The 13,660-nt window shown below is 52.7% G+C and overlaps 1 protein-coding gene across 19 annotated transcripts in view; it reads left to right on the forward strand.

Moving 5' to 3' along the window:
- The window catches only part of NFASC (neurofascin), a 189,161-nt gene extending 181,947 nt beyond the window's left edge, over positions 1 to 7,214 (forward strand). For all 19 annotated transcript variants that reach the window (XM_033410440.2, XM_049707375.1, XM_049707361.1 and 16 more), the window contains one exon: positions 1,573 to 7,214. In XM_033410440.2, the coding sequence (XP_033266331.1) occupies positions 1,573 to 1,804 (232 nt within the window). In that variant the 3' untranslated portion in view covers positions 1,805 to 7,214. The remainder of the gene's footprint in view (positions 1 to 1,572) is intronic.
- Positions 7,215 to 13,660: the final 6,446 nt, after the last annotated feature.

Consider the following 13,660-nt stretch of genomic DNA (forward strand, 5'->3'; position numbering starts at 1 on the left):
TTAGCTTGGGGGCCTGGAATTCCCGAGAACCACATAGACACAATTGTCACTTCCTTGCAGGGGGAATGGAGGGCGCTGGGGAGAGGGTGCCTGTGAAAAACACTGGCAAGTAGGGTAAGGAGCCTGGTCATTAGAATCTGCTGGTTCTCAAAACGTGAATTCTACCCCCTGAACAAATACAGCATAACCCCAGACACCCACTTCCCTCACTCAGCTGCCTCTCCCACAGCACTGCCATCAGAGAACACAGTTAAGCAGGGTAACGGGCCGCATTCACTCAGCTCATGGGGGCAGTGGGCTAATAGCCTTCCATCTCCTGACGCCTAGGTCCTCTGGCTCCCGGCCCACCCCCCCACCCCCACAGCTGTCTTTGACCAGCACTGAGGTTAGAAGTGAGAACTCACGGCCCACTCTAATGGCAACCCAGCCGGTGGTTTGCCACAAGCCCAGGAAGGCCTAAGTGTGGCCTGGGGCAGGGGAGTGGGGGTGGGGGGTGTCTGCTCAGACTGCCTGGCACCGCTGTGGTCCTGCCTGCCGGGACCCAGATGCCCACTGCTGGTCCGGCTGCCCCCTGCCGGGACCTCGTCTCCTCTGAAGTGCAGCCAGCAGCACCTGGTCCCCGCCTCTGAGCCTAGAAGAGCCAGGGGAAGGGATGTGGTGCCTGAGCAGATGCCGGCCCACTCGGGGTATCTCACTTCCTGGGGGCACAGCAGGCACCCCAGTGGGTAGAAGCCACTTTAACTACCAGCTCTCCTTGCATGAGAGGAGCTTAAGGGCAGGACCTGGGGCCTCAGAGGGGGGCTAAGCTGGATCCTCTGAGCCTTGCTGGTTTTGTCTCAAGTTGCTGGCCCCTCCTATCTCATTTGCATGTCCCTCCCTCCTCCCTCCATCACTTGCTAGCCCTGAAACAACAGCATCTGTTTGTGGATAAACCAGAACTGAGAGGAACACCACCAAGACAAAGAAGGGGAAAGGCAGGGAGAGGTTTGTCCCTTTAAGGCCCAGACCCTTGCTTTTTGTCACGAGCAGAGTCTTTCCAGAGCCAGTCACAGATCACAGAGAGTCAAAGCTAGTTGAACCCTCTTGATGGAGGAACTAAGGTCCAGTAAGAAGGAAGGGCTTTCCCAAGGCTGCAGAACCACACAGTGACACACATGGGACCAGAACTCCCAAGTCCTTGACTCCCCTTCTTTGACCCTTCCTGTCCCCCTGGTCTACAAGCGGCTGGCTCTGCCTCACCATGGGGTGGCGTCCTCTGCCTGCTTCCATCCCGGAGAGCGACCCAGCTTCCCGGAGAGGACCCCAGACCCAGCGTCCAGGAGTGTGGGTCCATCCCAGCTTGCCCCTCGCCTGGGAGACGATGCTGTCCTCTCTAGGCCTCAGCTTCCCTTCTGCAGAACTGGCCGGACGGGGAGGGGAGTGAGGGCTGGTCTGGGTCATCCTGAGGTCCCGTCCTCTCTGAGCTGTGTGGTACGCGTGCCTGGCAAGAGGCTGGAGGCCTTCCTCTGCCCGGCCTGGGTTTGGGCTGCACTGGGTGGGCCAGCCCTGACTCTCTGTCCTCTCTCCATCCAGTGACGAGGACAACAAGCCCTTGCAGGGCAGCCAGACGTCCCTGGATGGTACCATCAAGCAGCAGGAGAGTGATGACAGCCTGGTGGACTACGGCGAGGGCGGCGAGGGACAGTTCAATGAGGACGGCTCCTTCATCGGCCAGTACACAGTCAAAAAGGACAAGGAAGAGACAGAGGGCAACGAAAGCTCAGAGGCCACATCTCCTGTCAACGCCATCTATTCTCTGGCCTAACAGAGCCCCCCAGGCACAGCCACTACCTTGCAAGTAGAAGGAGGGGAGAGGGGGAGACGAGCCACTGCAGACCTACCACGAAGCCACCACCACCTTCAGGGACAAGGGTACCACATGGGAGTCTGCCAAGCTGTGAGGACCAGTGACCACCCAGCCAACCGCAAGCCCCCTCCCGATGACCCCCCCGGGGTGCCACCGGTGGGCGAGCTGGAGCCATGGCTAAGCTCAGCTGGAGGGAACCCAGGTCCCTTGCTCAGCCTCACAGCCACCCCCAGCCTCTACCCACACTGCCTGCCCTTGACCTCAACACACACACTCACCAGTTTCTGTTGGTTATGGTACTTACTCATTGTCTTTATTTTTGCTTTGTGGGTCTTCTCCTCCAGACCCAACATCTCCATTTTCTTTTCCTTTTGAAGAAATGTCCCTGGAAAAAAAGAAAGAATAGGTGGATTCTCCCCCAGGAAACTTCAGAGATAGGCAAAAAAAGGATTGATCCGTAAACGAACATACAGAAAAGCTATAGTATTCAAACCGCAGCTGGGCCAACGTATTTCCGAAGGATGCCTTTCTCGCCAGATGCCTCCCCTGGCCCCCAACCCATCCACCTCAGCCTTGTCAGTTGCTGAGCTGGGCTTGGCTCCTTTCTGGAAAATGACAGTATTTTTGGCAGGGAGAGGGTAAGCAGGCCTTCTTGCCTTGCTCTGGTGCAGTTGGGAGGTGGGCTTACCTCTTGCTCCTGGCTCTTACCCTGCCCCTGCCTCTGGAGTGTCTGAGACGAAAGCTGCAATGACTGAAGGAGTTTAAGGAACAGGAGCGGGAAGGACTTCAGCTCCAGTGACTGTGTACCTCAAGCAGAGGAAAACCAGGCGTCCGTCCCTAGGGAGCTGTGCCCACCTCGAGAGAGAAGGAAAGGGCTAGGTTTGGACTTCCTGCCTCCCCATCAGTGAAACCACACCCACTGCATCCAGAGTAGAGGGTGTCTCCCACCTGGTCAGGGTCTGTGCTGCTGCCCTCCAGGAGATGGACCCCTGCGATGTGAAGACTGTGCTGGTGTGCTTGGGGGTGGAAAGCACTGCTCCCCCTTTCGTCTCTAGCAGATAGCAGCTCCTGTATGATGTTGAAACTGGTGTTTTATGGCCTGTGGATGGGGCCCTGCTGCCCCCAAGACTGAGCCGGTGTGTCCTTTCCTTAGGGTATTTACCTATCAGGAGACCCCCCCCCCCCACCAACAGTGCTGTAAAGCCTGGCCTGGGAGTGCTCTTCGTATGCCTTATGCAGCTCTGACCTGTCCCTGCAGTTCCCAGGTTCCCAGCCCCTCCCTGCAAGCCTTGAAGCCTCCAGTGACGTCAGTCTCAAGGAGAATGGGGCGGCCTATGCAAGCATCACAGCAGAACCAGAGCAGCCACTCAAAGTGTGCCCCGCAGCCCGTTGCCCCAGATGGAGACACTCGCAGACCTGCAGTTCTCTGAGACCCAAGGCACTGCCTTCACGCTCCCTACCTATTCCATTTTGAAACCAAAGGTACCTAGCCTCAGAGAGAGAAAGAGAGAGATCTAGAGCCTAAGAGTAACCCTTCAGCTGTTGCTGCAGCTAAAGTCGGTTTCAGGAGGGTGAAGCTGACCCCCAGGAGTGGACCACCTGCCACAGACACAGCCTCTGATTGGCGCCTCCAGCTTCTTGCCAGGCGACCTGGGCAGGAGCAAGGCTGTGTCCTTCAGAGACATTATTAAAGCATCGTTTGCCACATGTTTAAGCCGCAAAGGTATTAGCAATGCTTGCATCACTTAATAATCAGTCAGTTGAAGGTCAAGCCCATAGGCACACCTACTCTGTCTGCAGGTGAGAAAATGTAGCCCAGAGCTGAGCCAGTTATGTTGTCTGAACCTGAGCCAGTGACTGTCCTTTGGTCCAAGCCGTAGCCAGGTGTGCTGCCCGGAAGCCTGGGGGGAAGCTCTCTCGTGATGATGGGGGACAGGGCGAATAGTAGGGGACTAGGGAGCCAGCTCAGGGGTCCCCTCCCCTGCCTTTCCTCCTCCACCTGCCTGGGTACTGCTGGGCATTCCTGTAGCCTAGGGAATGTCAGGGAAGTGTGCCTGTGAGCTGAATTAAAGGACCGGCCTTTCCAGAAAACACTCTGGATCTGAGCAGAGCAGTCAGTCTGTCAGGCCCTCATTCCATATTGCACAGGACGCACTAGTAAACTCATTGCACCGGAAGTAAGCTCTTTGGGCAGGATGGACTGTAAGATGTCACACCCGTCCCTCTGCCTCAGGAAAGTCCTCCACACAACTGATGATGGGGGAAGGGCTGACAGTCGTGGAACTGAGTCTTGGGACAGAGTGGCATTGGTTGGTGTTGGTTGGCACTGAGTGCTTAAGCCGCCAGTGGCTCCAGGCTCAAAGGGAAGAGCTTTGGAGCGGGAACTTGGTCCTGAAGACTGGTCAAGACAGGGGCAGTCCTGCTGCCTGAGCCTCTCTTCTCTGCCCCTTGGGCCAAGTTGCTGAACTTGTCTGTATTTTGGTGCCTCTGTCTCCCCTAGTCAGTCCCTCCTTTGAAAACCTGTCCCCACGTGGGGGCATGGGCCCAGCTAAAGGAGCGGGGAGGCCAGTGTCTAGGGAGAGCACCACTGCAGGGCCGGGGGACAGCTGCCTCTCACCTTGCCTGGGTCGTTGTGAATGGGACCCTTCTTTCCTTACCTTGCTTTTGGGGAGATGGTTGAGTTTCAGCTGAAAAGTAGCCACTTCCCTCGTCCGTTGCCTTCGCCCTGAGGGGTCAGAGGCATTTGGTCTACCCCCTTCCTGGCAGGTCCCAAGGTCTCAGTCCCAAGGTCTGAGAGGCTGCTGGTGCCAGTACTAATCACCCCGCAAGGGGACCGCTGCCTGGGCCCAGACAGTGCTTTCATGGTTTCCGTGCACGCAGTTAGCCCTGGAAAAGGGGTGGGAACAGACCCACAGACATCTGTGGCTTTTCCAGCTGCTGGACTGCCTCCCTGCACACAGCCGGCAGCCACACCGGCACCCTCACAGCAGACCTAGTGGCAGGCGCCTTTGCAGGGCGGCACTTTCGGGGGAACAATCCAGATTACGACCTTGTCTTGAAGAGGATGAGTCCATAGCCAGGCCCGCTGGAGATGAAATGTGAAGGGCTGTGTGGGGTGCCGTGCATAACTCAGGGCAGGGGAAGGAGGCTGCCCACGCTGGGCCCCACTTGGGCAATTCTTGGAGGCAAAACCAAGAGAGACAGAGTCTGATCCGAAGGAGAGTGAATTTTCCCCAGGAACAGCACAGGCAGCAGCTTTTTAAGGCTCCTGGGGCTCTCTGCAGTATCAGAGCCGAGTCACAGAGCATCCCAAACAGCCCGTGTGACGAGAGCCGTGGGGATTTCACACACTCTTGCCTCAGTCTTTGCAAGGCTGCTCCACTAACACGCTGAAAAGGCGAGGCTTCCTGGGCTCTCAGCTGGTGGGGCAGGTGTCAGGAATCACTTCTCAGCGGGAGGGCACAGAGCACACTCCCCGCCCGTGATACCTCGGTCACCACTGCACCAGCCCCTGCCACACACACACAAGCCCGTGTTGTAGTTCGTTCCCCCCAGCTAGGTCCACTGGAAAGAAATCACCCTGTGGATCCCAGTTGATCTTTACATGGTGGCTTAAGAGTAGCATATAGGGAGATCCCTGATTAAAATAGAAAATCAGAGGAGTCAAACGAACGAAACAAAGAGCTTGAAATGTCAGGAGGACACTCAGTGCCCCGGGCAGAGCCCAAATCCTGGGCAGCCCCTCCTTGAAACCAGGCAGGGGCCACCCCATGGGAGTTCAAGCCAACCTTGTGGCTGTCCCCAGCCTGCCCAGCCCAAGCCAGGGCAGTGCCCTTTCCTTCCCTCCCCTACTAAGAACGGGTTCTGAGAAGGAACAGAGGGAAAGGAGGACAGCTGTCCAGGGAAGCCACCAGACCCCACCACCCAGTATCTCAAGCCACACCCAAAACCAGTGCCCCTCTAGCAGTACATTAGTATTAAATGGATGTTTTGTAATGATAAGGATGGAAGTGAAATAGGTACAAAGCTGTCTAGCTTAAGACAGGATCAGATCTCAGCATGCAGAAGGATCACAGAGCTGATCTGATTGAAAGTACTCATCGTAAGCTAAAATCCAGGGAGGTAAAGGGACTTGCCCAAGGTCACACAGCTAGTAAATCAAGGTGAGGTAGGGCTTGAGCTCAGGCCTTCTGACTCCTTGTTCAGTGTTCTTTCATCTCACTGCAGCTGCCGCCTTGGGAGCAGTGGTGTTACTTAAGATCTGGCCTGCTGGTTCACTGTCTCCCACGTCTCTTTCCACGTCTCCCACATCCCCATACACCTCCACAGATGAAATCAGCGGATTTTTCTGAGTCCCAGATCAGCCAGTCTGTGCCAGCCTGTGGTGAACCAGCCGTGCTGTTAAGGGGAGACCCAAGCCAGGAGAAGAGAGTGACGAGCTGATTGGTGTTTGTCACCATGAAGCCTAGAGTATCCCCTAGGGTGGTGTCTCTCGCTTCGTAATGCATCGCGCCCCCAGCATACTGTGTCCCTCGGAAGAGCGACAGCCGCGGGGTGCCGAGGGGCAGCAGGGCCCATGGAAGCTCCCTCCCCCCCGGGATTCGCTGGGCTGGAGGTCAGCACGTGTAAAGACTTCAGTGAAGCAATAAATACAAAAATCTGGGAGAAGAAATCCAGAATTTTGTGCACTTCTCTGTTTCTTTTTCAAAAAGGATGCAGATCAGGTGACCCTGCCCTGCTCTCCTTTCTGATTCCCAAATTCGACGTCCTCAGTCAGTGTTGTCCCTCTGCCCAGCTCCCAGCTCTTTGCCAACCTCACATCCTCCTGCACTGAGCATCAGTTGTCTGTGGCGTGGCCACCTTCTGTCCTGGTCCCACCCTCACCCATGCTGGGCCCTGGAGGACCTCTTGCCCTTCACCTCCCTTCAACACACACATTTTCCAGTTTGTTCCTTTCAGTGGGGAAATCTTTTCCGAATGTCTCCATCCCTTCCCACCTACCCACACACCCACCTACCCACACACCCACGAATTGGTCTGATCTTTTCTTCCATTGGCTAAATATTTAACTCACCATGGCACACCTTGTTTTAACCCCTCTCACATCGTGTTCTTTCCTTTTTGCGAGTTGTTTTGCATTAACCAACGTTGTCAGTGACAGATGCATATCTGAGGGTGTCACGCTCGACCTTCAGCAGGGAAGGCTTCTGGGTCGTGAGGACCATCTAATATGTGGACTTATAAACGACTGCATGAGCAATGAAAAGGCCAAATTATTCAGAATTTTTTTTGAATCACTGTAAAAAAAAAAACTGATTTCTTTTGTATAGAGAACACTAAACGTATAATAAAAGTTGTTCAAAATGGACTCTGGCCATGTAATTTGTTCATTTTCCTCAGTGAGTAGAAGAGGGATGTCTGGGGATTAATGACAGAAATGAATCATGGGGTTTTTCATGGGCACCAGACAGCATACCCAGAAATTCCGCAATACCAGCCCCCATCTTGAAGTTGGTCTTATCTTGGAAAACTCATTGGCACAGTTAGTGTTTTCAAGGTAGAACGAGTGGTATAGGAATGTGCTCAGCCATGGAGACACCCCTGATTCAATGCAAGTGACATGTGCTTGTGCACAACCACCTGTTAAAAGTGCCGTGTTGGGATGTTGGGAGAAGGAAAGGAATGTGCAGTGAAGCTCTGCCTCCTAGCCGCTCCTCCTTTGCAGCCCTGCCCGCCCTGAGATGTGAGAACACTGGCATATGCCCCGCCTTGTGCCTGACACAGAACAGACATTTCATATCGTTGAAAGGATGAATAAAACTGCTTACAACAAACCAAACCCCCCTCTTAATAGACTCAAAGGAATCTCAATCAACAAGCGAGTAGAGAAGAGAAGGAAACAGAGAGGGCTGTGTTGGTTAGGGACACCGCTCAAGTTTCACCACGCCGCCTTTCTTGATACTTTGGCCTGTAGTTGTGCACATTCCCCCTGAGGAGTGGCTGAAGACCGTCACCCAGGCAGCGTGAGGATGCACCCAGACACTGCAAGCCCCCTCCCTTTCCTCAGGTTAGTGTGGGGAGTAGAGTGGTTCTGCTTGTGTAGAAAGATAACTAGTGGTTTGTAGGCAGTAATGGGAAATGAGGGCAAAAAGATCCCCCTGCAAATGTAGACCCAAATCTCTCGGACAAAGAACCGCAAAGTAACTATCCCAGCCACCTGTGTTTATTCTTCCTTCAGAAAAGATCGTTGACTTGAGGGGTTATTGTTTCATTAGATTAAAATAAGACCTTATTTCCAGGTCTGGCTCCTTCTGAATAACTCGTTGGGTTTATCACACACCACCTCTGAACCTCCCTATTCACTTATTGGAATATGAGAAAGACCTTATCATTCTCAAGTTCACAGATTGTCTCAGAAATTTGCTCCTTGTGTCCACTTGCACCGTCCCTCCATTAGTCCAAGGCCTCATCCTGAATTGACAGTGTCTTGCCTCCTGTGTTGCCTACTCCCCCTTGAAACTGTAGCCAAAAGGGTCTTCTAAAATACAAATCTGATCATGTCACTCCTTTACTGGAAAACTTCAAGTTTGCTACAATAACCATGTTTGCTATAATAGGATAAAATCTAAACTCCGTGGTTTGACATGTTAGACCTTACCTGCAGCCTCATTTTTTTTTTTTTTTACTACTCCTCACATATACCCTAAATTCTAGCCATTTCAAGCTATCTCCAGCTCCCCTGACATGCAATGATTTCTCAGACTCCTCAACTTCGGAAATTCAACTGAGCTCAAAAAGCACCTATTAATAACCTACTCTGGGCCAATTAATGACATAAAGTAAGTAGGATAGAGTTCCAGTCCTCAGGAAATTCAGACTGTCATGGGCGACAGTCAGGTAACAAAAGCAATGTGATAGTGTCCAGGACAGCGAGCTCAACACTGTGGGTTCAACAAATGAATTATGGCCCAAAGGTGAGTCCGCTTGGAATATTCTCCTCTCAACCTTCCAGACCCCCCTCCCTCTGGATAATTCATAATCCCTGGAGTTGATGCTCACAACCAAGCCTTGTAAGTCCTGATTCCAGGCTCTCATACCTCTCGAATCACCTTTCTCTTTACAGATCATCTCTCTGGGCTCCTGGAAGGCAGGCTGTGGCCTCCGTGCTGGGTCACACATCTTTAACAGGAAGTGCAGGTGACACTGTCTCAGGAAGTTCTCCCTGATCCTGATATGACCGCACAAGTACACACGTACACACACACACAGACACACACACACACACACACACACCAGCATGGTCTGGTTGAGATCCCCTCGCTATGCCCCCAGAACACCTATTTCATATCTCTCACTGGGCTTGTCATATGACATTTATTGTCTGTTTCTTTCACTAAATTGTGACCATCCTAAGTGTAAGAGACCATTTTTTCACCTCTGTATCCACAGGCCAGTCTGGTACAGAGCAAGGACAAAATGAAAGAATATGAGTGAATAAGTGGATGAATGAATGACAGAGACAGCTTGTGGCTTTGAAGGAAAGAAGTGGCCAGGTGAATTCGAGACTTTTGTGTCAGCCTCTTTGGATATTTGGATTTTGGACTTGGATATGACATTTGGGGGGTCCACTGGCCCATTTTTAGAGCAGGAGCCCCCTCTCAAGGGGACAGAAGTGGAGAGATGAAGCGACCACCTTATTCGAAGAACATCGACCTCAATTTAACTGAGGCCAAACAAAGAGAGGCCCGCCTCCCTTCAGAGCCCCGGGAAACCCCAGAATATCTGTCATCCCTCATCCCTGTCTTCTGAAGGCTGCGCCTCCCAGCCCATTAGAAATGCTAATCTCCAGCGTGCAGTTGGATTAACTGACCCAGTGGGAGGGGACAAGTCATCTTCCAGTCTTTATTAAGAGTGAAGGCTATACCCACTCTTGCCCAGCTGCCCCCAAAGGGATGGAAGCTGAGGATTCGTCATGGCTCCTCTCATCAAGTCAGCCTCTACCGCTCAACACCGTATTAGCTGGATGCGGGTGGGGGAGGGACCATTTCAGCCACCCTCTCCCCACTTAATGCATCAGAGCCCATTTGTTTGATGCTGGTTCCTGCTGGAGCACGGACCAGGCCGTGGGCCTCAGAGCAATTTGGAGCCACAGCTGCGGCTCCGCGGCCCAGCTCCCCACCCCCACTCCCACCCCCCTCCCCAGAACTTGCTGCTGATTAGCCCCAGACCCCACGATAGAGAAGCACAGCTTTGTGTAGACAGGGAACAGTCTGGCAGGGTCCACAAACAGACTCTCAGTCCTGGCTCAAGCTCCGCAGGAACTCATTTTACCTACCCCAAACAGGAACTCTGACCCCTCAGTCTCAAGTAAGAGACCACAGCAGAGGGCGAGCTGTGTCTGGAGGGCAGGGGAGTAGTTCACTCTGAAACAGACAAACAAAATTACTTAGTATATATTTAAAATCACAGTTGCCCTCTAACAGGGCTGAATCCTATTAAATGGAGGGTCCAGGATGAGTCTGGGTAGGGAGTTTGCAGATAGCAGCAAGAGAATCCTGCATGACAGAGGGGAGAGATTTGAGAACTCTGCAGCAATCCAGGGCAAAAGGCAGCGGAGGCGCAGAGACAGGCAGAAGGAAGGTTAGAGTGGTGGTTTCCAAGTATGGTCCCTAGACCAGCAGCATCAGAATCACCAGAGAATTTATTAAACTGCAGATTCTCGGGCCCCGCCCTGATCTACCGTCTCAGAAACTCTGAAATCTGTGTTTTGACAAACCCTCTAGGTGATGCTGAGGCAGACTGAAGTTTGAGGACCCCTAGACTAGAGGGCCACAAGGAGAAGGCGGGGCACTCTGGGATGTGGTCCTACCTGGCGCCCCCACATTGTCAGTCAAATCTACCCAATTGATGAATTAGCTTCGTGTGAGTAGACGTTTTATAAAAACTAGCAAAGTTGGCGAATTCTACATCCAAATTGACGCAGGATGAAGCAGAGACCACAGGAGAATGTAGAGGTCAGAGCACAAGACCTCAGGAATTAGCAAAAATTACGGGAGAGGCTTTGACTTCCACAGACCATGGAATTGGCAGGCAACTAAGCCATTTATATGTAGATGTCAAAGAGGCAAGAGGGCAGCAGCTGGTATTTGGGTCACCGTGCATTTACATTAAGTGACTTAGGAGAAGAGTAACTAATAATGTTGACGCCGGCCAGCTGTGCAAAGCAGAGGGCTGCGCACTTTATGCAAATGTTCTCTTAACCTCACACCAGCCGTCTGAGGCAGGTAGCTTTCTGTCCTGTCACTCATGAGGAAACTGTGGCTCCACAGGGCTGAATAACTTGCCCCAGGTAGGTGACAAAGCCAGAACCAGCTGTCAGGTCCGTCTGACTCTGAAACCTCAGCTTTCACTGCCACACTTGGGCATGAATGGGCATCATTGTGGAGAATTAGCCCTGGCGACGTGCTTCAAAGGTTTCATGCCAGAGCAGCCCCTGCCAGCTCTTCACAGGACCCGGCAACAGTTTATCCCTTCCTGCTCTGCGCTGCTGTAGCAGGACATGTGGGCTCCTGACTCCACCCCAAGAGAACCCAGGAGAGCTCAGGAGAGGGTTGGGGTGCCATGCAGCCGCTGGTCATGTGATGAGGGGCAGGGAAGCCATAGGCGCTCATCCTTCTGCAAGTCGGCCTTGAGTACCGAGAAGGAGCCAGGGCTCGGCAGACAGGGCAGTAAGGTCCTAGTTGTGTGACCTTGGGCAAGTCACCTAACCTTGCTTTCCTCAGTTTCTTCATCTATAAAACAGGGGTTATAATTGTAGCTACCTTTTAGGTTGTTGTAAGGGTCAAATTAGTTAAAATATGAAAAATGCCTGAAGCATAGTAAGCACTATATAATAATTTGTTAAATTTAGATAAATGAATGAATCCCCTTCTTCTGCCTTCTAGAATGTTCACCCTGACCTTGACTCCTTCCTTCAAAAGTCCTTCCCATCCTTCCAGCCAGGCTCAAACCCCTCCTTTCATAAGTACCTTGGCCCACAGATCTGTCTCTCTCCAAGGAGCTTCTCTTGAACTTCCTGCCTCCCCTTCCCCTTGGCCTTCAGCGTAAGTGCCCAACTTGCCCCCCCTATGCCTGGCCAGTCTACAGGCCTCTGGAGGGCACGACAGCAACTCATGACCTTTGTGGTACCTCATGCACAGTGGGTGATCCACTGATCTTTAGGACCTAATGGTCCCCGCAGGGTAAGCAGGCCCTCCTTGTATTCAAGCTGTCTGCATTACTGTATTCACTGCCCAGCTAGTGGTTTAGATTGTGGGGCATCAACTGGGCTGGGGGTGAGGGGGTGGGGAGGGTGGGGTGAAAGGGGATGGGAGCAGGCAGTTTTTGTCTTCCTAAAAGCAAGTTCACCACGTTCCAAGTGGTTGCATGTAAGGGCCAGTGATGAGTATTGAGAGCTAGAGGTTCATTCTACAGCCCCATTAATTAATTTTCCCAGAGTCCCCTAAGTGCTCTTGTCTCCCTTGAATGCCTAGGAACCCACTCTCATTTATTGGAAAGGACTGTCCATCTTTCACCTCCCTCCCTCCTGCCCCTTCTAGCTCCAGCCTGGATGTTAGGACACAGCACAACCCTCTACCCACCAGATAACCCACGTGGCAGAAGAGGATGAGGCTAGATGTCTGGAAGGCCTGGGTTTGTCCCAAGGGAGAATGACCACAGGACAGAGCTCAGCCAATGTCCCCTCCATGAGCTCTCACAGCCCTGGTCCAGATGCAGTTGGATATAGTTACCTCCCTGGGGTCATTTCCCCTGAGATTTAGGAGCCCAATGCCCAAGCTCAGCACAGGAGAAACCACCTCTTCTAGGCCACAGGTATAAGACTCAGGGTTCCTTCCTGCTCAACACTGACACACCTCTCCCCAAGGAAGGGGAGTTTGGCAAAGACCATCATTGATGCAATCAGCTCTTAGGTCCAGAGGAGCTAAAATCTGCCATCCTTCTCCCTCCCAAGGTCCAGCAACAACCTCCATGGGAAACAAAAAACAAAAGGTCCTTCTTCCTGAACCACATGGGCGTCCTTCCCAAGTTTTCCTCAGGGCTGTGCCCTGGTGTGGCTGAGGTAGTCAAGGCCACGGGCTAACTGCTGGGGAGAGAATATGGGCCGGACTGGGTGTGCACAGGGGCCATTGGGGCAGTCTTTAGTTGGCAGGGTCCTTGGAGTCACCCCAGCCCCCCTCAGTTATGTGCATGCGGCTTGGACCCACAGGATGTGAGGGCTGGTGTGAGTCCTGGTCCATCCCCTCATCCCACGGATTCCCCACATCAAACGCTAAATGCAAACTGGCTCTGCCACACCCCCCGTGAATGCCCCGCCCTTGCCACACCCCCCCGTGAATGCCCCGCCCTTGCCACACACCCCTGTGAATGCCCTGCCCTTGCCACACACCCCGTGAATGCCCCGCCCTTGCCTTCCACATTAGCTGAGGCCTCCTTGGGGAAAGCAGGCTCACATTTCAAATTATGGCCAACCAGACTGCATTTGAAAAGGCTGAAGGTTTTTCGAGGGGAAAAAAAGAAAAAATATATATATACATATACATATATATATATATACACACACAAACATAGACTCATTCTAAAGACAGGCAGAAATAGTTTGGGATTTTTAGCTGCCCTAGACTTCCCCTGGCCCTCTATCTCCCACCAAAGCAGACAGCTGGAAGCTGTTTTGAGTTTGGGAAAGTTGGGGGCAGAAGAGACAATATGATAATTCTCAGGAAACTCGTCTTATCCTAAACTGAGGAATATGTAGGT

Source organism: Orcinus orca, chromosome 1, assembly GCF_937001465.1.
Source record: "Orcinus orca chromosome 1, mOrcOrc1.1, whole genome shotgun sequence".
NCBI lineage: Eukaryota > Metazoa > Chordata > Mammalia > Artiodactyla > Delphinidae > Orcinus > Orcinus orca.